The sequence below is a fragment of the Notothenia coriiceps genome, unplaced genomic scaffold, assembly GCF_000735185.1.
Source record: "Notothenia coriiceps isolate Sejong01 unplaced genomic scaffold, NC01 NC01_scaffold00017070, whole genome shotgun sequence".
Taxonomy (NCBI): Eukaryota; Metazoa; Chordata; class Actinopteri; order Perciformes; family Nototheniidae; genus Notothenia; species Notothenia coriiceps.
Window position 1 is genome coordinate 696398 of NW_011349771.1, and position 25643 is coordinate 722040.

A 25643-nucleotide genomic window follows, 5' to 3' on the forward strand; every position below is an offset into this window, starting at 1 on the left:
TGGGGTAGGTAATTTTGGAGAAACCAGCTCGAGTGCGCTAGAATTTGAAAATACACAGCCGGAAAAAATCTGCCCCTTCCTTACAGAGCCCCTCCTCCAACACACACGAACGCGCACATGACCAATGAGGGCACGAGATAAGTTTGTGCACAGATGGAAGGCTGACAGGCAGGTAGGTCATCCAGTTACTTTAGCCGGGCCGGCTCAGATGATTGGTCGTGCTTCAGATATTCATTGCTATCGGGATGTTAAGAGCATTCCATGGAATATAACAAAAAGTGTATCTCAAGCCGGTTTCTCAAACTTACCTACCCCACCTTTAATTAATAAATCCATGTGGTCCAACTTACTGCAATTAAAGCCAAAACAGACAGGATGTAGTAGGTGGAATCCCTGAAAACTGCCCACCAGGTCAGGATCACCACCTGATAACACATGGGAAAAGTGCAGTGTCACATTTTAGATATTTTATTTATCTGTGAGTATTAGAGTTCTGTGAAGCACGTTGTTATATGATACTGTCAAACACACACAATATGTACAAGTTTACTTCAAGAAACACAGAGTTATGATCCTTGAATGCCCCGAGAGTTTATTCTTCATTTCTACGTAAACCAGTTCTGAGAAAGCTAACCGAAGCAGATGGCTTTGTTCCCCCTAAGCAAAAAAACAACAACTTCTGCCACACATGTGCCGTACTGCGGTCTAAAAATAAACAGCAGGATGCAGCCGGAGCAGGAAGTCAGCCCCTCTAAAACACACACACACCTGTCCAGCAAAGATGCCGCAGACACCAATGATGCAAAGGATGTTGAAGACTGCCGAGCCAACGATGGTCCCCACCCCCACATCGCCATGGGTGATGAAGACACCTGCACACAGGAAGCAGCAGCCAATCAGAATCAGCTGTGAATCCAACCATCTGGGAATGTTGGTGTGTGTGTGTGTGTGTGTGTGTGTGTGTGTGTGTGTGTGTGTGTGGCTATACCAATGACGGATGCAAAAAGCTCTGGTGCAGAGCTGCCAGCTGCCATGAAGGTGGCTCCTGCAACATCTTCACTCAGATCTAGTTTCTGCAGAAATAAAGCAAAGTATTTCACAGACGAACCGGCGATGTGCGACTGAAAAGATGAAAGACTTAAAACTCCCAAGTACCTCACAGATTTTCTCCAGCGCTGTCACAAAGTATTCGTCGCATACTATGGCGAGGGCGAGAAACATGTAGAGAGCCTAGAGACAGAATCAGCTGAGTTAGATTAGAGGTGTGTGTGTGTGTGTGTGTGTGTGTGTGTGTGTGTGTGTGTGTGTGTGTGTGTGTGTGCATCCCAAATCAGCTGAGTAAATAGAGCCTTGGCAGAGCACCATGTTCTCCAGCTAAAGGACAGATGAAGGGGAATCTCAAAACGCAGCACCCAATTAAAAATAAACCTGCATTAAAATCAAATGTCAATTCAGAGATGGGCAGTTTTCTATTACAATTTATGTCAGGATAGATGCGGGTGGGAGGCAGCCTATTTCAGTAGTTGAGGCAAGATCTATAAATGATAGATCAGCTGTGACATCACTATGGGCAGCCAGCAGCAGTGCTCTGCTCTATGCTATCCACAGGGGGCAGTGCAGGACTGCAGGATGATCACACCCCCCCCACACAGACTTCATCTCACTCCTCTCAGCAGTAAGAACTCATATTTCAGTGTGGAACATAGAGATGGGGACACTTCAAAATCAGTCTGGAAAATCTTTATTTCCTGGTTATGAACGTTTCTATAAACATTTCACTAAAGCACTAAAGTTAAGTACATTTTAGGAGGTACTTGTACCTTCCTTGAGTAGTTCCTTTTCATGCTACTTTATAACCTCGAAACATTACAAAAAGGGAAATATGGCACCTTTTACTCCACTACATTTATTTAATAGGTACTACTAGGTACTTTGTAGATTTGGAATATTCTGAACAAAATATAAATCAACTGATAATTGATGAAGCACCCTTATAAATTAATCTACTCAGTATATGACATACCTTTACAAGCTGCAACACTGAAGCAATCTACATATTAATGCATCAGTAATTATTATCATAAGGCACAATTATTCTGAAATAGACCATTCTGCACAATGAGTACTGTTACACATGTCGTTTTGTTATCCTTAATCTTTTAAATGTATTTAAAAAACAATTATAATGCAGGACTTTTACTTTTAACAGAGTATATTACCTCCCATCATCCAGTATTTTGTGAATACTTTCCCCCCCTCACCTTTCACTAAGGAGATCTTCAATCTTAAATTAAAACCACAATTGGGCACAACAGAAAAAACAATACTGATGATGATAATGTTGGCAATTATTGAGGTTTAGAAATAATTACACATAAGGGAAGGATTAGTACTGCAGGTCTCACCTCACAACTGCCTCCCACTAATGTTTGTACAATTCTCAATGCAATAAAAAACTATTAAGATAAAGTGTATTGTTGGTGCCACCACTGAGGCATGTCCTTTGAATATTTGTGGTTTTTTGGAGTGCAAAAATATATTTAAAACATATATATATATATACACACACACGCACATCTACATTTCTAATGAGTTTTCAGCTATATTCAACACCCCTACACTGTTTTTAGTATAACATTCCCTGTGTTCCCTCGCTGAGTTGCAGCAGAGCCATTGGGGCAAAAGTGAATACTTTTTTGACTTGACAGACTTGAAAATTCACAATACATGTTTGTAAGTTTCAGCATTTCTGCCAGAGTATGAAAAAGGCTTTGAAACCTAATTTTATGCTTGGAAATGTAAATTTGTTTAGTTTCTGGTCAAAGTTTTCTGAGCAGGATTTGTTGTGTTAGGAGAGCCTCAGGACATCAGCATGTTTTAAAATACTGGCTACAGCCCCGAGTTGTATTTGACTAAGAGCCTTTCTTAGTTAAATCCAGCATGAAGAACAGCACCTCCTGCTGAACAACACTGAAGAACCCGTTGAACTCCAGATGCGCCTGTGTGTCTCCATGTCAAGTCAGTGGAGCTTAGCATGGCTGAATGTAGACAGTAATAGCTTATTTTTTTCGACGTGGGGAAGCAGCTCATGCAATATAAATATTGGACATTTGCCTGTCCTTTTCACCCCCCCGTTCTGGGACTGTTTTCAATACGAGTCTGTGCATTGTTTTAATGAATCATTCTTAAATTCGAGCTCTGACTAAAAATACTATAACATAGCATATTTATGATGGTTTCCACACACAGACACTCATGAGTTAAAGCTCTCCTTTGAGAGACATCAGCACTTTATGACCCTCGAAACTGTAAAATGAAATGAATGAAGTCTTGTAGTTTAGTTGTTCTGATGTACATTCAAAACATAAAGACTTATTTAATCAACTGATTTTAATCTAGTGCTTCATATTTTACCCTTTATGTGGGCCTTTTTTGCTTACTTTATACCAAGCCCTATTAAATGTAGTTGTGCCTTGGCTAGATCAATTCAAGACACATTAAGGGAATATGTGAATACAAATTCTAAATGCACTTACCGAGCTATTCCAAGAGCACATATGCATTATACCAAGGACAAGAATTAACCCCAACGCTCCAAGAAGTATTAAAACAAATACCCACTTTTCTTAAATCTTTCTCATGTGTGCATCATTTGAACATTAAAAATGATCTTTACAATATTGCTAAGAAACTGATACCTTGAATCCACCTGAGCTCTGTGAGAAGCAGCAGCTTTATAACAAGAAAATAAAACATACAACTTTTCTTACCGCCAAGATGTGAAGTGCAACGGCCCCCTTTCTGCGTTCATCAGTGGTGAAAAGGTCACTGGGGAACTCGTGTACCGCTGAGGAGCAGAAAGGAAATGTCACGGTCACAACACATCAGCGGTATGACAGCGAGGTACATGTCCCCAAACCACCCAGAGGGGATCGAATAAACTTCAAGGTGGGTGTCAGTCTCATAGGAGCAGGCCTGGGGTGCCCTTTTGGGTAAACAAGCTAACCAAAAAAACTCTTGGTCGTGGTACCTATGGGAGCCTCCTCACTGCTCTCCTTGTTCTGTTTCTTCCCACTGGATTCTTACCTCAAAACAGGGCACCACAGCAAGAAGGGGTCAAATGCAAATTGAACAGCAGCCTGTGATCATCATCCAAAAACGAAAACTGGAACCTGAGACAACATCAGAGGCTTTGAATTTTCAAAGGCCTGAGATGGATCTGCATACTTTTTGTAAATCATCTTCAGTCCCACGACTCGACAACAAATGACTTTAGACCCTGTTCAAGGAATAAAAGGAAGGAAAAAAAAAACACAACAACCATCCTATCTCATCTTCAAAAGCTGATGTAAAAGCTTTGGCTATATTAAGAGCCTGAAGTCATACAGAATTAAAATCAAGCAGGCGGAAAACCATCCCATCCTGGGGACTGATCATCCAGAGGTGCAGCTGGAACACAGTGTGATTGTTGTACCAGCATACGGCTCACATCACGGTGCACCTGGCTGGAGACAGAAGCTAGCCGTCTTTCGACATCTGCGGCTAAATCCGCCCTGTTTGTGTTGGGCAGGAGCTGTGGGCTCATATCTTGTCTGTCCTTGTAACCAGGGGTTAAGTTGGGATTTGATATTTGGGGGGGCTCTGTGTGGAGGTGCGAGAGGGGGGCGGAGGTCGAGGATCTCATTATTTTACCTTAAGGGATATACACTGTGGCCCTAAAGCAACTGCTCCATTATCTGTATCGAATGCACACATTGATGCCACCAAATGTCACAATAAAAATAGAAAGTACTACAAATAAACTGGAATTCATTTAGATCTTAAATTGTTAATATATATATATACAAGAAAAAAGGTTTACAAATATACAAACCTTCAAATAGCTTTTTTAAATCAACACTGCTCTGCACACTTGCTAAAGAACATTTGTGTGGAAATCTCAATTCATTTGTAGGGCTGTGTGAGTATGGCCAAAAGTATGGGAGTATATCTCACTGTAAACTATTTAATCATCACCAAATTCTGTGTTATTATGACCGATCATAACTCAGCTTTATGCAGACATACATTTAGCATGGTGTTCAGGGCCGGTTTTTGGCATAGGGCGCCAGATCTGGGGGGTGCTGCGCTGGCAGCTCTGGGAGGGAAAAAAACATTCTTGAATGTTTGCGCTCATCCTAGTTTTCGGCCTTGATGTAACAACATTCATAATTAAGTAAATGTAATACCCTTTTCACCCCGGTTACACTTTTCATTTGCCCTGTACGGTGGGCGCTGTAAGCGATGAAAGTGCAGGGGTGTTGGCTTATCAGGCGTCCGCAGCTCACAGCTAAAGTGGGCGTGGGAGCGAGCGAGAGAGATAAATGCAAGTTATGTAAACAAATATTTCCAAGGCACTCCTTTATAATTATTGGGATAAACAGGTTTGAAATCATTTCAATGTATACTATAGGATAGTAAACCAAAAATATTGTTTAAAAAAAATATGCATAAATAATGTTAACTAGGTAAAATAAGATATGAATGAACAACACAAATAAAATAAGTTACATTGATTTGTTATTGGCTGTGATAAGTTATTGGTTATGTTCACATACTTATTTGGTTATTAAAATGTAAACCGATCTTTTTCATATGGGTGTTTGGAGTTGTACCCCCTAGATCTAGTAATGTGTGCACCAGATTGAAGATGAGATGTTTTAACACATGGCTTAAACAAATGACAAATGAGCGAGGGTGATGACGTCAGAGCATCGTCCTATGAGCCCCGGACAGCCCCGGCCCAATTTAACCCCTGCTTGTAAAAGGCCTGCCACAAAACTAGCATAACACTTACACAAGCTAGCTCTAAGCTACAGTTAGCCTTATACTACAGAGAGAATAAACTATCCAACTGAAGAAAAAAAACTAGACAAAGAGTCTACAGCATGGATGTATGAAGAGGACGTCTACAGTCATGCTAGCGGCTCATTTAGCCTATACTTAGACGTAGTGGTGCTTTGCGCTAAATGCTAATGTCAGCATGTCACAATCAATGAATATTTTAGCAGTGTTTTACAGATACAGTTGTCAGAGTTTTGTAGTTTAGTGGATATTTTCACAGTTTTAATATATTTTTTATATTCACCCAGAGTTCAACTCACACATATTTTTTTTATTTTGTTGTGTACTTTTATTTTGAAGTGTCTGGGTTTGTAGCATCCTTTGCTGCCTGGCCATCTGTACAGTATATAGGGCTGTGCTTTTTTACTTTCTGTACATCACCTTGATAAGAGAATGCAAATAAGGTGCACACAACGACAATAGGCCCTTTCTCAATGCGGAAATTTGGACGTGCCAAAGTAGGAAAAGCACAGCTGTTACTAACAACACTAACAACGGCTTTCTTGTATTAAAGTGAGAGCCAGTATGCCTTACTAGGAAACCAAACTCATGAGCCAAAGTGGATTTCAGCCATCATTCATTTAGCTACCTACACCTGTGCTGAAGTCAAAATATCTTGTGTTTTTGACCATGTTTATCATCTTCGTTAAGTGCGTTAGCATACTAACATTTGCCAATTAAGAGTCAAATTGTGGCTGTCATTCATTGGTTTGGTCATAAGCCAAAGTATTTTACCCAATGATGGCACCAAATTAAAGCGGATCACCAAACTAGTCATGAGAGGGACATAACTGAATATGCCAAATTTAAATAGCAATGAATACTTGTCAACAGTGCTGACACTACCGCGACAGTCAATTCATCCTTTGTGCACTACAAATAGATGAATTTCAACCAACTTTGCCATCCCTAGAGCCATGCAGACACATTTAGACTAAAAAAGAAAATAGACGGGAGGGATTTTCCGACTTACCAACTCAAGCAGAGCAGTAACACAAAAAATATGCAAGAACAAATGCTATAGTCTGAGCTGGCAGACAATGCAGTTACAACTGAGAATAAAAAGGCAAGATTTGGGCCCTAGTCGCATATGGAGTTGTGAAGTGGAACATTGCTCACCTGAGACTTCTCACTGCATCTGTCCCACCTCCCCACTGCCTGTTTCTCTGATACACAAATGGTGTGCACACATGACTGAATCAGTGCTGCATTTGGAACATTGCACAAGCAAATCAAACCAAACACTACACATATCTAGTCCAATCCCACCTAATCAACTGCATGCCTCCCAGATTACAGTCAATTACATATATGGAAATTTAGTACATTTTGTACCTTCATATGTCCTCCAACACATCTCCGCCAGAAATAGCATTAGTTCCTTTGAGTCAAGGCCTTTTGCTCAGTAGTGGTGGGACACAAGTAAATCTTAGGGGATTTGTATGAGCTTTGGCATCTCAATTTAGCACTTAGACTGCCTTTATGACACAGTAAATGACTTAATGCTACTGATTAGAGGACAAAATAGTCATAGACAAAGAGAGAGTAATGCGTTTGCGAAGTACGACGAGAAACTGAAGAACACCTGACATTGGAATTTTGCTGCAACATTAACGGTCGATGGCGGCGTTAGCTCATTTCATTTCTGACAGGTTTATGTGCTGACTGAAACGTGTTGAAAAGCCGACGGCCCTCAAGCAAAGGCACAATCAATTGCAGGATATGTCAGCTGTGCCCTCGAAAGGTGACTGAAAACCAACTGATGCCAATACAGTACGCTAAACTCCTACTGATACCTCATGGACAGACAACCATACATTAATATGGCTGCTTAAAATATAAAACCATGGGGAAAGTATCCGGTTCGAATTTGCCCAAGCCTTTTCACCTTGCTTCCACGTTCTGTAGCCAAACCTGCAGGTCTTCCATGAATCGATAATTAAATGCCATTGACATCCATGTTCTTTGGTTACATGTTCAGCCCCTTGCCACAGTATAAAAGCAGGTCTGGCTGAGAGCGAGGTAAAAATAGGTGGTCACAAAAGGTGTTTAAAAGGGCGCCAGCAGAGAGATGACAGACGGAGGTCACGTCCCAGCCCCTGTAAACATTCAGCAGACAGCGTCTACAGGGTTTGTGTCGTCGCTGTAGAGGTCAAGCCGGACGTGAACATGCTTCTGCAGGCGATTCCCACACAAGGACAGGACGAACACACAGGAGCGTCACAACACACAGATTGCTTAAGTGATGCATCTCAAATGAGCCCCATCAATAGAATAATGTGCAGCTGAGTTGAATTATGGCTCACTCTTACAGAAAATAAGGGGAATAAAGATTTTGGAAGAAGTTGTTGCAGAAAATGTTCTGTGACAAAAAAGGAATTCTCTTCAAAAATTGAAATCATTTATCAAGAAGATTTGACCAAACTTCTGAAGTCATTAATTCAAAGAGTTTAGGGCAACTTACAATTGTTTAAATGTAAGTTGCCCTAATATTAAATCGACTATATTCTTGAAAAAGTCCTTGACAAAAGCCAGAGGGGACATAACTTGTTTGTTTTGCTAAATCAACCCACATTTATTCAGTTTCCTATCATATATGGCAAATAAAAGCAGCAGAGAATCTTCACAAGTGAGAAGCTGGAATTAGAAGGTTTGGGGTTTTTGCTAAATTACAAGTGAAAAATTATAATAATCAAAATAGTTGCAGTTTAACAGTACTCCTCTCTCTTCCCCCCCCAACAGACTTACTACAGCATACATAATTGTATCATAAAGTACAGCTTGTACAAAAAAAGATCTTCAGGTAAATTTGCTTAAGATGGCGCCAAGAAAGCTGTTATTAGAATAGAGTAGAGGGTGTTCTGCTTTAACTAAATGTGTACACATCTGAAAGAAACAAAAGAGTATCTATCCTGCTGCTCTTGTGTTTGTGCGGAGCTGCTGTCATTTTTGGAGGCAACAAGGGAACGAGAGTGTGGAAAAAAAAAAAAAGTCCTCTTCAGAAGCTGATCTAAATACTATAAATAAACCCTGGAGTCTCTGTTTGGACACCTGACTGTGCAGCTTATGCAAGAACTTACTGGCAACACTTTTGTTCATCTGTGTCCCCCAACCCCTCCCTCCTCCTCTTATCAACCCCAGAAGTGATTACAACTTTGTCCCCACGAGAAGAGTGGGGAGGATTTTATAAGATGCAGCACTGCCATTACGTCCTTAAATTTGACAACATTACAAATATAAAAGGGGTCCGAAAAGAGTAACCTGACTTTATTTTGAGGACACCATTTTCTTTTTTTTCTTACCCAAAATGTTTTTATTTTATTCCAGCGTTCCCTCTGAAAGACATTTGCCATGTGAAAAGCACAGCATTTTTTTTTTAAACCGGAAAAAAAGGGAATAATCTCCTGGGACTGGGACCAATTCAACACGGTTACCGTTTTTGAAATATTCATGTAATGTTGTTGAAAGTCTGTGGAGGATGCAAGAAAATAACTTTGGGAATAGCCTTGCTTTTTTTTTTTTATGAGAAAAATAATATTCCTCGAATTATTCCTTTTCACACAGTCCATAAAACCCAATTGAATTTCTGCTTTTATTCCATGCACCATAACACGCGTACATTTCCTTATATTTGTTGTGACACGTCTACACATTAAGTCAAATGTATTCTGTAGTTATTTAAAAAACACTGAATAATTGCAAAAATGTCGAGTGTAACATATATTCTCTCTTCACGGGCTACATAAGTCTCTCTTAATATAGGAAATCTACTTAGATAACCTTAATTTATTAAATCCAGAGCATGCCAGTCATTCTTCACATTTGTGCATTTATTATACCATAATCTGGTAATATTCTAGATAATATTCTGCCGTTATATAATGGAGCTCAGTACCGAGTGCCCCCTGTTGTCCCAGAGACACGAGGACTGTGAGGACAGTCTCAACCCTACACTCTCAACTACTGTACACAACACTCTGTACCACTTACTACACTACTAAAGGTGGGCGGGACTAAAAAGACTAACAAAGAAAGTGTTGTTGCAGTCCTATGTCAAGTAAAAACACAACTTAATCACATAATAAACAGCGGAGTAATAATATTATGATGCATGTAAGATGTTCTGGCTCCGTGCCTGGTGCTACCTTCTGTCACAGACCCACACAACAGACCAGTCATTAACAGAATACAGTCGACACTCCAGTACAGTAGTCAAGAGACTCTTCAGAGGAGAATGATTCCTCTGGGTCATTATTAGTCCATTAGATAATTAGCTTGCTCTGGCACACATCGCTGAGCAGCATGACTCAACTGTGACTGACATCAGCCATTCTTGTAAAACAGGACAACATCACGAGTCGCTGGAAAATCTCTGCGACCATCAGAAAGAATAGGTTCAGAGAAAAAGAAAAAAGGAGCAGGGGGCTCAAGTTAACACAAGATTATCCTCTTGTTAGCTCCATACTTTCACATGCTTAAACATCACATGAACAACTGCTCATGTGAGCACTTAAACACATGCAATTTCACCTGCATGAACACACTCTCATACCAATTTCACTTCTACTTTGAGCATGAATTCCCCTCAGCCTATACGTGACCGTGTGTACGAGAGGGAGCAGTCAGGCTGTTGAAAGAGGCCAAGCTGGTGGACCAGAAGACTCCTGGTTCAATAACCTAAAGGGGACGCCGCTGTGAGACACAAGCATTCAGCTGTGTACAGGAGAAATAGGTAAACAGCTTCCTCAGGGTAAAAGCAAAAGGGAGAAGAGCTACCACTCAGCTAGGACTTTAAACCTGGGGAAATGTCCTTTCTAGCCTCAGTTTTAATGAAAAGCATTAGTCAAAAGCAGAACAGAAAAATGCATGCGTAGCGCACGGGCTGCCGATCTGATGCCGAACAGAATGTGAATGACTGAATACATAAAGAGGTCAAGCGTGTTTGAACTGCACAGCGCGGAAAGTGCTCTGTTGCAGGTGCTCGTGCCTGCTCTCCCCCCTCAACTGCATCGTTCAACTGTTGGCATGCAAGCGAGAAGCAAAGCGAGGTCGGTTTCCATTATGCACCGCAGCATAATCCGCGCTTGTGTAATTCCCTTTTAAAAAGCCTCCTTCTGGTGTTTTCCTGGAGTCGACTAACTGCATTCCTACGTGGACTTGCCGCCACCAGTCAGCAGATTTACCCTCTAGATGCCGCCAAATTTCCTGACCACATTCACCAAGACTCACAATACACCATCCACACATTTGCCTAAAATCCTTTTGTGTTTTCTCCAGCAGCAGAAGTCACACTCTACCCACCAACAGACATTTACACCAAAGCAACAGTGCAAGCTTTCGCAGGGTGACGACGACGCCTCCGCGTCGGGCCACAGTCACCCACAATTCCTCCTCGCCCACGCCACTGTTCCAGCCTAACATGCAACATGTGCACCCCCCCTGACTATGAGCAGATTAGTGCCATATCTAAAACCTCTACAATCAAATCCTATCCGATTAATTCATAGTACAAACCAAGCCATACTAAAACCTTTGCTTTGTTGTTCACTTCTACATTTTGCCCTGTCGCAGTCTACTTCTATCAGGCCAATTATGCCACTCAAGTCGGAGCTTTAAATATGGTATTGGAGCATCTTTATTAAAAGCTAATTATTCCTCCCACAGAGCATTAGCCACAGGGGAACTTATGATCTAATATTCTGTGTCCTTAAGTTAAGTCAAACACACATCTCTGATCACATTCCTCACACAGCCTTGACTTTTGAATTCAGAAATAAAACATTTTGTTCCAGAGAGTTATTGCAGATGTAAATGTAGGTTAAAAAAAGTAAAGAGTGCATTTGTTCCATTTGTTATGGGACTGCTACAGGGGAAACGCATCTCAAGGCGTGGTGTGACTCGAGGTTTCCATGTGACGGTTAAATAACAGTAACCAGAGGATGCATCAGTCCCTTGCTCAGTGTTTTAGCCCTCTGTACTTTATAGGCATTCGTTGTGGTTCAGCAGAAGCACAAAAACTGTTAGTTTAGGGGTAATTCGTCAAAGGCCAATAAAAGAGACACTGTTTGTGTTGCACGGCCAGATACGGCTCAAGAAGCTGACTCAGATAAGGAAATATATGATACATTATGATGCGATATGAATGATAATGGGACACATCGATGTCTGCACTCACAGTGCGTACGTCTGCACTTAATGTTACTTTGATCCGGTTACTTATGTTGTGGCAGATATTTAGGTAAGCTTTCTTAACGCTAATGTTATATTAGTCAGATTGCTCTGAAGATGGGAGGCGATATTTTATAAATGTTCACATTCACGCCGGCCGTCTTTCCTGCAATGGCAGTTTTTCTGCATTTCCTTTCTCCTGTAATATGACTTGATAGCTTTAAACTCTGCACACTGAGCTCTGATTGGTCAGCAGGCGGTGCTTTCACTGAGTGAACACAGGAACCTAACCTGCTCCGGACCAGGTTTGCCGTTCGGCATAAGTTACCATGGAGATCTACCCCGGTAAGAAGTGAACCAGCGTCGTAGGACCGGGTTAATCCTGAAGTTACCTCGCTAAGCGAAAATCCGGCTTCGTAGTACATGCCTCAGGGCTATCTTAATGTGATCTCTCCTTCTACAAACAGTGGCTTAATTAAAGTGAGCTTAAGATGTTGCAAACACTCAGCATAAAACAGAAAGCCTCCTATAATAATTCTTATCCGATCGAGCTGGGATGCACGGTGAATGCGTTCCCCTGGAGAGGCTCACAGCCGAGCCATCGCTTATCTTTGACTGAATCATCAGTTCTGGACAAACAACTTCCCGGGGAATTTGGACAAACCCACAGATCTGTGATACAAAGATGATTCTCACTGAGAGTTGGAAGCAAAGACTTATCTTCCACAGACACCATGCAAATCCATTCCAGATGACAACTGCAACATGAACAATAAGTCAGACTGTTTTTTGAACTACAGAGACAAGTGTGTCAAATGATGCAAGATTTTCATAGTTGATGATTTCCAGAGTTGTGTTTGTTGAATTTTTTGTATATAACTGACCATGAATCATGTCATCAAAGAGCTGACTGTGTGATTCCATGTGACCACAAACACCACTTGAGGCACTTTCTTCAAACTGATGCAGAGATTTTACTCGTCTTGTGTCAAGATACTGACCCTCATTACTACAAAAGTCCTAAACACACATTCAACATCACTGAGAAGTCCAATCGTTTTTTGAGGGGGGCCTATTATGCTTTTTGGGGGGGTGAAAAGAGGTGCTGCAGCACAGGCAGTATGAGAGAAATAAAGACCTTTTTGAACCTTAAAGCATGGAGAAATGTCACAGTAGAGGCAGAACATACTATAATGAACATTACTCTACGTATGATAGTTCAGTCAGGGCGGCTCATGCTGTTGGTGACTGGGCGAAACAAAGCAGTCAGTTTAGGAACCTGAAATCTATCTATTACGTGATTATTCACCAGACCAAGACCCAGGAAACAAAGAGTCATATGATCAGATCACGGTGACGAGGCAAAGCAGTGGAGGGATCAGAGGAAAGGAAACTAGAGCCGTTGAGAAATGTGTGGAATGTGAAGTTCAGTCTGGTGCCTCCAGTGCCGAAGACATTTGAATGGAAAAAAAGAAGGTAATCCTGAAGGATTAGGAAAAAAAACTTCAAGCACATAATCTTGTCATTTGGCACTCATTTTCAATAAGGACCCACTGTGACAGAGAGCTTCCCCATCAAATGGCCACAATACTGAATAGTGTAGAGTCATTAGTGCAAACATTTGAGTTTTTAATGTTTATATGTATAAAATAGGAGGTAACAGAATCAATGATGGATGCTTCCTGCTGTGACAAAACTGGTACGTTTTTTAATTACTTCCTAAATTGTCCTGGTGTCATCCTTTGAGTGAGAGCCAAAATATATAGTAATACAAATCAGAATATTCAGTTGCACATAATGTAGCAAATTAGTTCAACATGTTTCCTTTCAATATAAATTGCCCCTTTAAGGCTTAAAATATAGAGGCTTGAAAGAGCAGGTCAATCCTGTTCAGCCATTTAATATGAAGGAAGTACAAACTGTATCATATGTTACTAAAAACTACTCCAAGCCGTTTTATTACACTGTCATGCAGGATCATAGAGTTAAATGAACCATGTGCTTGTAAAACACTAAGAATTTCCGATGACATGGCTTTGCATTGCTGCTGCCGCTACATTTCAATCAATAATTTCATAAGAAACGCAGCTTAGGATGTGAGCTGTGTCAGTGAAACTGTCAGCGTAGAGTCTAGTTGTCTAATTATAGAGAATGCTGCTTCCTTTAAGCGTACCAAAGACGCTTCAGCATAATCAATACCCAACCCTTTTAATAGCCTTTTCAGCGCAAGTATTCTCAACTGAGTCAGAGCAATAGAGACCCAATCAAAGCAGGATCTCATTTTAAAAACGTTCAATATTAAGCACTACTTTGAGATTTTATCAAATGTTATTAATGCGTTTGTCTTGGAAAATCTTTTGAAATAGTCTGCCCATAGCAGTCTGTGTGTTTCTGACGTTGAATTGTTCCCAGCTTTTGAAACTAAGAGATCTTGACTATCTACAGACTGTATGTCATTGAGGAAAATTGCTCATTTGAAGCCATATTAATTGATTTATTTGTCAGCCTGGGGGCAATTTAACAAGCTGTTGACAGCATTGAAACCTCATAATGTTGTTATGGCAAACATGTTAGCAAAAAATTGCCTAGACGCAACCTATTCATTCATTTGCAATAGTGTTTCTGTCGGCATGAGGAATGCACGTCTCATACGTTTAGCTTGTTTTGTTCCTGGGGGGAAAATATGGCTCTTTAGCTTTCTAAATGCTGTACACGTTCAGTAGATAGTCGCTAACTGAGCTTGACTGCCGTTTGGTGTTGGGCAGGTTGAGTGTAGTGGGATATTCAGCATTTTTGTTCGGCGTAAAACCAAAACAATGACCTGAAAGACGCCAAGATGCTCGGTACATCACTATGTGGGACCTCTTATGAAATACAGTCAGTCATCTTTTGCAGGTTAAAAACACGTTGATAGTGAATCTTTAATCCCAAAACATACCTGGTGCTGAACAGTTCTTCTGCTCCGTTTCGTTGTCTGGAACTGAGGCCATTAGCCGTCTTCCCCAGTGTTCGAGGTTCGGATGTCCCTCCACGATCATCCCATGGCCTGCAATGGAAAACAGAAGCTCTGCTCATCACATATTCAACATGAATAAAACAAGCTTGTAGACAAGTATGCACATTTATATCACACGTCATGTTGGAGGTCAATGCTAAATATCTGAAGAAACAATTCATTTTTTATTCAAGGAAACCTCAACACTCCATTTTGCAAATTGAAACTCATCAAAAGTAACATGGCTGCTCGAGCACAGAGTATGTTTCATGACCCAACATGTCCATGATCACGGTACTTAATCCAAATAAGGTTGCTTTGCTCTTAAAAGTTTTAGACATGACATTTTCATCCGGCGTCAGCTATCACACAGCAACATGCAGCTGCCGTGCCATTATGTTTCAGGGCGGGAGAGTGGGAGGAGGAGCGTACGAGTTTCATTTCTCATTAAACTGCTCTTAAGCCTCCATAATGAGGACATAAAAAACTACTGCTGTCCCAAATGTATTATGTAAAATCAGTCCCACGACTTGAGCGGCGTTTTAAAAAACATGCAATTTTCATAATATATCACACAAATTTGATGTTGAATTGACAAAGTAGTAACTTGTAGCAGCATGATTAAACCGTATCGCTGTATACGCATTATGAGCATCACTAGGGAATACCCTGAGGACAGATGGTCTGTGTTTGATTGCTATCCAAGTTGTTCACGCTACCTGTTCGGAATTTCTTTGCAGGTTGTGAAAGACTTTGTAGCTGTCGAATCACATTATCTCAGTGTTAGGAAATGAATCGGTGTATGCTTGCTGATGAGTAATTGGGGACTGCAAACTAACGCGAACAATCTCATTACTTTCTCGATTCATTCATCAATGGTTTGGTCCAACAAATATGGAAAAAACAACAACTTCCAAGGACAAATTATTAAGAAAAGTCTCTAAGGTACTGTTTTTAAATTGCGTTTTCTAACCAAATGTCAATGTCAAAGAAACGACAAGGAAAACCTAAATATACTGATATTTTACAAGTTTAAACTCAAGATGTATAGCATTTTTTGCTTAAAAATTACAGAGATTATTAATGGATTAAGTTAATTGCAGGTTCATAATCTGATTTAATTTAACAATAAATGTACTTCAACCCTAATTCAAAGTAAATTAGAAACACATATTCACTTTGAATTAATATTTAATTATAACTTTTGGTAGAATGATTACTTGTGTTGTTTGAGTGAACAAGCTGTTAACCCAACATGTTAAAGTTAATAAAAGTGTTTTTTTTCAGGAAAATGAGCAGTCTGTTTAAACATCTAGCAGGTGGCATGTTAACAAGCGCCTGACAAACATAAATCAAATATCTTTTTAGGCACCCTCTCTTTTTCTACTCTCCAACCTACAAGTACGTCCCTGTCTCAACTCAACTAGCGGGACCAAATGTTTACTGAAACACACAATGTCTTTATTAAATGGCTTTCAATCCAGTACAGTTGGACAGCCGGACAATCAGCAGGCGCTGGACAAGCAGACTGTACCGCAGCTGCTTCACACAGCTCTCAGATCCAAAAGACCAAACCCTCCAGTCATCACTCCAACCTGTTCCTCCCCACTCACCAGCTCTCTCCTATAATGTCTCCAGTCTTTTGTTTCACTGTATTCTAGCAATGGTCAATGTAAAACCCGTCCTAATTTAAGGTGTGAAGTGTGAGGGCGGGGTTAAAAGTCATGTGTAAAGCACAAGGTCTGTTTCACAATGACCGATTGGATACAGTGGACTTCATTCTTTTCAGAGAAAGTTTGCTCAACAGTCAATCTAACGCAATTCTTTGAAGAAGTTAGAGTCACTTGACCATAACTGTGAAATCATTTGTTTAAGACACAGATTCTTATAGTTTCCTGGAAGACAACAGACATGAATGTCATTGAAACATGGGTCATTCGGTGCATGCTCTCTGTCAGGCATCTGATATGGAGAAACAATTAAGGCGTGTTCTGTCAATACTTCTAGGCAGGCTGGGGGTAAAATATGGACTGCAGTGTGTTGTAGGCATGACTCACATTGATTTGTTGTCCAGGCTAATTCTTCATGTTTTTTTTTTACTGCGGACACCAGTGGCACTGCTATGCTGCGGCCCGGGCTGACATTCTGCTCTCTTTAATGTTTTGTATGGGCTGTAGGACTATGAAGTGTAGTATTTGCAGATTTTTTAAATCATTTTAAATGTTAAAACATAAAAAAAAAAACTCTGATACACCCCTTCGAAAAAAAGGCAATCCCTAGACTGCATGGTACACGGTCTAGATCAAAATCTTGAGGCTTAGAGTTATCAAATCTGGAATAGATTACTAGAGAGAGGCTAAATATTCTTTAAAACCACAGTCAATGATTCGTGAAATGCAAAAAAAAGGGAGATATCCTCATTATCGTTTCAGATCAAAAAGATCATCTTCAGAATAGCCGCCCATGAAGGTTAACATACTGTACGCACATTAAAGTTACTTTATAGATAAGCAGTATTACACTATATCCAACCTGAAATCATGAAAACCGCAGTTACATTACAGAGACTAAATCTACTTTATAAAAGCAATAAACCCAAATGGAATAAGACTGAGCACTATGAGACTACATTGAGGAGCAGAGTGAGACAACAAGCAGCAATAGCACAGCAGTAATGTCGTCCTCCAAAACTGTCCAATCAGCTCAGGACCAAGGACAACCATCCATCAATCTCTCTTTGTGGTGAAGACGCTTATACGTGTCCACCTTCCTGCTGCCACCACCCCACCCATCAGCGTCATCCCGCTGCAGCTACCTGTCAGAGCTGAGCCCTGCTCCTCATGAACACCTGTTATAGGCCAGCCTCCGCCACACATACCCGCACACAGCAACCATCAGCATGCACGACATGTTGCGCCCCACCCCTCTTTATGGAGATGTAACCTGGGAGTAGTACATCAAATCCCATCCATCTGGACCGTTCAGCACATCAACACTTCCACTTCCCCCCCCCCTACTATCAATCAAATTGTTGGCAAACACATGGCACAGATTTTACGGTGACATGACAAATGCGTGTTCCTGTTCTGATGGATGAAAGATGAGAAGGCCACAGCTATTCAATTACACAGATCTCATTATGGCGAGGTTTGGGTCTCGTGGATTCAGAGAGTATTTCTGGTTCTCTTCTCTTTTTTTGTCACCTTGAATTCCCAGCACAACCACCACTGGACACAGGATGCTATTCACAACGAAAACGCCTTCTGTCAAATACCCCTGCATGAATATCACGGCGTGGGTCAGGCAAACTTGATTAAATGAAAAAAAGCAAGCCATTAGTGACAGAGGAGGGCTTACTTTGGCTCCCAGTGCCTGCCTTTGGAGATAAGAGATTTGCACTCGACTGTATGATATCATTCCAGAATAATCTTTTAAGCCTCTTGTTGTTTTTTAATGTAATTAATAAAAACTCCCGATACATCAGTTAGAGATCTGCGGCCAGGCAGGAGTTGTGGGGAATTTACAGCTGCTTTCAGGCCCGGGGCCTAAGTGGTTGCAGATGGACAGATCCCAGGACAGGCCAAGGTCTGCTGAGACATGGGGTTAAAAGCACGTTGAGGGGGGAGGGCCTTGTCCTCCCCATAATGCCCGTTTTAAGACAGTAAGTCACTAAAATTGTTTTCAAAAATTCAAGATGACACAGCACAGTTTTAGTGTTCCCTGCACTGTTCTGGGGGGGGGGGTGTTAGTTAACCTCTGATCCCATTGCTGTATCAGATATCATTCTTCACAAGCTAAATATCAAGGTTGCTAGTTAGCTTACATAACTGTGTGTGTGTGTGTGTGTGTGTGTGTGTGTGTGTCATCGTTTGCACGGGCCCGAGTTAAGAGTTTTGACATGTGTGCATGGGAGGGCATGTGGTTTGGAGTGTGTGTGCCTGCATGGGGGAATCACACGCATGATCACCCCTCGAGCATCAAGCTATGAATATTGTTACATTCAGCAAGCAAACACGTCCCAGTGTTTATCCTCACCAACCCTCCACCCCGTCAGTGGCCTCTGCGTAAAATCACCATCCCTCGATGGCCATGCGAAACCTGGAAGCGTGATGATGCTCGAGTGTGATTAAGGTGGGCCTGTGTGTGTGTGTGTGTGTGTGTGTGTGTGTGTGTGTGTGTGTGTGTGGCCCCGGGCCAGGCGTGATGATGCCAGCATTAACACCATCCTGAGCTCCGGTGAAGTGAGACCGAGAATGCCCCCAACAAGAACAAAAAAAAGATAGGGCAGAAAAAATGCAAAGAGCAAACAAACCACAACCAAATTGCGCTCGTTCTGGGATCGGTTACATGATCGCTGTGTGCATGTGGAGCAGGAGGTGTGCGTGATTATGAGCCTGCCTCTCAAATTAAAAACGTGCCGCTGCCACGGCGCGCACACTGCGGCATATACGGACAAACAGACGCATGTACCCAACACTGAGATAAAAGAAAGATACTGTAACGTGACACCAACATGTGCAGCTCACTTTTTCGACTGTCAGGGGTACAAAAAACGCATCCTGGGCCATTTGCTGCATTTTAATATATCTTATAATACGGGTGGACAACCAAAATCAGAGGCATCGCTTCCTCACTTTCGGTCTGCTATATGAACATGCAAACAAATGTAACGCTCTGATCCAATGCCCTTGAGAATAATGCTGTTCATCGGATCGATGCTTTATAAAGTATACTGATGTGTGTGTGGGTGCATGATTTCACTGCAGATTTCTGAGTCTTGAGCTCCTTCCCCAGCTCCCTGTGCCCCGATGCATCTCAGCAGTCTCCTCCCCACTCACCTGTCTTGGTCAACAGCGCCGACATGCCCCACGCCAGGAAAAGGGCACTGCAGATAAAGCACACCTGAATGAAAAGCATCTCCCTCCTCTTACGAACTTTAAATATCTTCGAGATTATTGTCTTTTTGGACGCGCTCACGGTGTCGTCCCGCTCCATGCTTCTCAGCTCGGCCGGTGGCCACTTTTTTTGCGTCCTTGAAAGCCAAAAAAACTGCCGCCCCGCTTGCCTTCTTCAAACGGAACACAGCCAGGATGTGCTACTCATTTCAAGCCGTCCAGGGCGCAGATGGAGAGTAGTGGAGCGGACAGTTTCTCCCCCCTTTTGCTCGTCTCCGAAGATGCCTTTCAGCTGCTGGGACCGGTGGGCTGGGCAATGACAAGGCGGTCAAATTCACCAAATTAAAGTCAATTCAGCAATGCTCCTGAATTCGGCAAGAGGAAGGGTGTCGGACGGGCTCCCATTGCAACGTGTATCCTGTCCCGTCGAGAAAAGCACACACATACACACACATCAGCTGCAATATCCTCTCTCCGTGTAGTTTCTGTGTTTGGCATCGAATGCGTCAGCGTACACAGCCATGAACGTGGGGTCGCTCAGCTGCGCCGGATCGCAAACTCCACGCACCTGCGTCTGTTAAGTGAAACCAATCTGTGTTCATCAAGGTTAATTGTTGAATTCGGCCAGCAGTCGTGCAGCTCGCCTCGCTCGGGCGCCTCCCCCTTCACATGGATTCCTCCTCGGTGCAGAACAAGCTGATGAGAGAGAGGACCATCAGCCCCCTGTGCTTCCAGCTGCCCTCCCACTATGCGCCCTTTCAAGGAGACCGGACTTTCCTCTGACTGCATGTGCAAACAGCTTTTTTTTTTGTGCTGTCTGGATTGACACCTCATCGATCAGCCCGGAGATCTCTCACGTTATTTGCACCAGATCAATCGCACAGGTTGGATTTGTGCGACCAGGCAAGCCCTATCATGCTCCTCAAAACAACACTAGTCTCACTGTTATGAAACAAAATCCATATTTTTCTAAATCCCAAACACAGACCCCTTTAATAACTAGCCTCCAAGTCACCTGGTATCCTCATTTTGATATCTTGCTGGATAATTGAGGTTATAGATCTTCAAGCTCACGGGCATTAGTACCTCCCCCCCTTCCCCTCCCTTTGAAATATATAACCTTGAAATAATTTCTCTCTGCCTTAAGCTTTTTTTTGCCAAGATTTTAATAGTTTGCCTCCAGAACATTGCTTCACACAAACAGCTATTGGACCTGCACATACTAGATATGAATAATGTAATGAGCTTTAAGTCAGTGTGACAGCTGTAGATTTAATGTGGGTAAAATATGTCAGTGGTCACTATAAGTTAAATAATTACCATTATAAAGGGGGGGGGGAATCAATTCTGCTGTGTATTCAGAAAAGCACTCAAGAGTCCAACTTTCCTTTTATGTGTCATGAACTTTTCCAAAGATATGTCAGTTTGAGATGTAAAGGTTGGACTGTTTTAATCCTCCACTACACCTCTGGTTTGTGATCAATAGTTGGCATCTCCGCAATATGACACCCAACAAGACAGTGGGTGCTTCAGTTCAAATCAAGGTGTCATTGCTCACCTATTGATGTTAGCTGTTGTCACCTGGTGCTGTCACTTTTTGATACAATAAATAATTGGACAGTTTCATTCCCTACAGACTCCAAAAGGAAAGTATGATTAGAAGAAGAGACGTTATACTTTGATATAAGTTATGAAACCGTCAAATAATGTTGATGTAAGGGAAAATTCACCACAAACAGACTGGATACTCCCGATATATTAACTCTTTTATCCATATTTCGTTTTTGTTGTACTGTTTCCTCCCATAAGAGAATGATTCAAAGTATTTTAAATGTTGCAGCAGTGTTGGTAATAAAAGCCATGCTGCACATCTCCTGTTAGCATCCAGCTGTATTTATAGTCTGCCCCCAGAAAATAATTAAGTCTCTTCCCATTAGTGAACTTTTAATAGTGTAGCCCATTCAATTAAAAGCAGAGGATGTTTCCACTTCCAAGAACTTTAATGAAATAGTTCCACATTTTGTGAAATATAAGCTTGCTTTCTTAGAAACCTACAAAAAGTGACCAAAAAAGATTTACACTGTAATGTTTTTATAAGTTAGTTTAGTTTAGCACGACTGGAAACAGCTAGCCTGGCTCAGTTTGAAGCTAACAGAATCCGACCAGCAGTTGGAAAGCTTATGTGTTGATTCTGTACAAAGCCCATTTGTAAAAATTACAACTTGTGGTATTACGGGGAGTCATGTGCTAGACTGTTTGTTGGTCGTGTGTTTATGGTATAATAGGTTTAGTGGCTTTACACGTGCTGGTGGGCGGACTCTAATTCAATCTTTTAATCTAATTTTCAGCAATTAAAAATCATATAACATTAGTCGCAGTAAAACAAGCTTCAATGGGTAATGTTGTCAAGCTCTCTGTGATTTAATCACATGTCATTTAATTGTTTTGTTTTGTAACTTAACGCTTTGGCAATGATGCGCTTGTTACACTCATGACAGTAAATCATATTGAAATTTGATGTCAATACTTGAAAGAGGCCCATCTTAGGTTGATTGACACGATACGTTCAGTGTTTATAAGAAACATGTGAGCTCAGATTACATCAGCGTATGAACAGAAAATGTTTCAAACGATTTTCTTCACCTGGCCTTTTAATAATTGGATGAGATGTTGTTATCTTAAGCAGACAACTAATCATAGTGGGGTTGTCTTTAAAAGGCTATGATAAAAATTGCTTTAATGATATTGTTGCCTCTCCTATTAAGCTACAGTTTTTTGAGCTTATTTCAACGTGTGTCGAGTGTTTTACAGACAACAGTGCTGTCTTGAAATCACAGTGGGACTTGTAAAGCTGCAGGGAAAAAGCTACTATATTATCCTACATTGCCTACACTTGAATACCGTAGAGATGCCTATCTTGCCCAAGGAAACTTCAACATGTCATCTGCAGAGTTTGGGGATCGATCCTCTGACCCTCCAATTGGCTGACTCCTGTTTACCCCTGAGCCACCCTCCAGCTCACCTTAATTGCCAAGATGACTGACAGGAGAGGTGCCGCACCCTCTTAGCCATCTGCAGCTGGAAGAGGCTGAAACAGCAAGTCAACTTTTTACAACCGCACATTTGCTTTCCACTTAAGAAAAAACCGAGCAGCATGTAGGGGTCAAAGGCCACACACTCCAACGCAATCTCCAGCAGACCGAGGTTATGTAAGAGCAGGGCTGTCCCTGTCTGTGGCACACCTCCAAAAACATTACCCATCATCTCCGAGGAGCATGCGAGACTCTGTGTGGGCTGCTTTAAGAAGGGGAGGCGTTGCAGGGCTTTTTGAATCCCTCGCCAGGTCTTCATCCTGCAGCTTGGATCTTCTGCAGACGCACAGACGTACACATCGAAATGTGTGACCCGAGCACCATGCCAAGGGATTAGTCCCCTTCAGACCCACTGCCCACACAGCAGGCAGGCAATTGGGGATCTGTGCCAGGGCCTGCTTACAGAGATTTAGCCACTGCTTTACACTCCCTGGCTCGGTCAAACATACATGGCCTCCTTTGCCTCCTGCAGGACGAAGGGAAATGATCTGCAGCAGAGATAATAACGTGTGTGAACTGTGGTTTTAGCTGCCGGGAGACGGCGAGAGATTGGCTTTGTGGGAGTGTTTTAATGTGGGCAGATGTCAAAGGGAGCAGTCAGTGGGATGTAAATGTGTTGTTTGATATAAATGCCAAGCATGTGTCACGTCCTTGCGCTGCAGATCACTAATGACTAGATGTCAAGGGTGTTAACAATGAACTGTGTGTGAGTGTTGCACAACAATTGACTCGGCGCTGCTCATGTCAGCTACAAATTCCATTATTGCTGCAATGATTCATGCGGTTTATTCGCTGGTTCAATGCAGTGATTCAGATTCAGCAAAAACCACGACACGGTTTACACAATGTTTCTATAATTGTGGGAATACTTTTTCCAATGCATAATGTGTTGGTTTTGAAAGCTACTCACAGCCTGTTCCACTTAACGAATACGCCGTAGAAGGATTTTCCCTACGCTGTCAGAGGTTTGTATACAATGGCTGTCAACAGAGCTGAGGGACTAATTGATTTCACTAGAGTGATGATTATCAACTTCAACCACATGAATCCATTTATTCACGGTGTAGTATAACGTATTCAATAATATCCCCTTATCTTCCATCAGCAAATTGATTTTTAAAAAGTGTGTTACACAATCTTCAATGTTCAAATTATAGTATTTATAAAGCACAATTCACTAGAAATCTTCTTATGCCTAGCTTTTGGTCACAAACATTAAATAAACATTGATGCTGCCGCTTACTTTAGAATCAAAGTTGCTATCTTTATGTCACTTCTCTATTGTTGCTACTGTAACACAGTGTGACATTATAATGGTACTAAACAAAAACAGGAAGTACCAAGCCGCACTTATTTAGGTAGTTTAATAATGATGTCTTTAAAGTAACTGACTCATAAGTACATTTGCAAAATCTAACTGTTTGAATACAGACAATTCATGTCAGTGTATTGTTATTTTTTTGGACTATATGTTATTGAAATATTTTGTTATGCCTCATCTCTCCTAAGTTCTCCTTTTATTTCCAAGTTTAAAGAGGCCCTATTATGCTAATGTACAGGTTGCATATTTGTATTTTGTGCCTCTAGGCAAGGCAAGGCAATTTTATTCATATAGCACTTTTCAGCACGTGGCAATTCAAAGTGCTTTACACATTAAAAGCAAAATATATTTAAGAACAAATACAGCATAAATACATTATTAAACAGGCATAATAAGCAAAGTTAATGAAATAAAATAAACACAGCATGTACAGAATACATGACTAAAAAGGCCTACTGTAGTGTGAGTATGGGCAGCTCAATTAAAAGCAGCTACTGCCACATGTTTACATGCCTTAATGTTCAGAAAGGGAACACTAAAAAAAAAAAACATAATTGGGCCCCTTTAAACCTTTAATAAATGTAACTATCTCATTTTGAAAACACTGATATTACCCTGAATGTCACTTTAAATTCTCTGTGTTTTTGTTGATATGACACAAAGGATACAAGGACAATGGGAATACAGTATGTCCTTTCACAGTGTTTGCAAAGTGCTGGGATATCCCATGTATTGTATAAGTGGGGCTGATTCTGCTGAGGTGGGTTAGTGTTGGATAGAGGTGACTGTGAGCCAAAGTTTGACACCTTCAATTAATGCGCTGCTGGCATTGTTACTAATATTTTACTAATGATCTGAAGCAAGTAAACAGATGGCGGGAGAAATATCCCATCCTATTTTTTTTTTCCTTTCTCAAACTGCCAACTATTGCAGAGTCTACTTTACCAGGTTGGTGTGCACAGTACAAGCTGGGCACACACATACACAGTAACATATCTCTGGAGACCTGCTGATTTTTACTCCTTGCATAAGCTCTTCAGTTAGCTGGAGGGAAAAATAAAATATTAATCGTGAGTGTTGAGCATTCTGGGGTAGCACTGCAGGTTTATTTGTTTGCCTGTTCAGGTGTGAAGAGGACACCGGGCAGAGAGCAGCAACAGAGAGTCTAATCTGTGTATTCTGGAGGCAGCAGGCATCTCTCTCTCTTCATCTTCCGGGACTTAAAAAAAAACTCACCCATACAGCTGTCGTCAGCAACTCAGTCAACCCGAGACATCCAGCATCTGTAC

The 25643-nt window shown here is 41.4% G+C and overlaps 1 protein-coding gene across 1 annotated transcript in view; it reads right to left on the bottom strand.

The window, feature by feature from the left end:
- slc24a4b (solute carrier family 24 member 4b) overlaps positions 1-21053 on the bottom strand; it is a 34082-nt gene extending 13029 nt beyond the window's left edge. The window contains exons 1-7 of the mRNA XM_010776533.1: positions 19885-21053; positions 14990-15097; positions 3771-3847; positions 1156-1230; positions 989-1073; positions 769-872; positions 351-425 (exon numbers count right to left, since the gene is read on the bottom strand). Of these exons, the coding sequence (XP_010774835.1) occupies positions 351-425; positions 769-872; positions 989-1073; positions 1156-1230; positions 3771-3847; positions 14990-15097; positions 19885-20041 (681 nt within the window). The 5' untranslated portion in view covers positions 20042-21053. The remainder of the gene's footprint in view (positions 1-350; positions 426-768; positions 873-988; positions 1074-1155; positions 1231-3770; positions 3848-14989; positions 15098-19884) is intronic.
- Positions 21054-25643: the final 4590 nt, after the last annotated feature.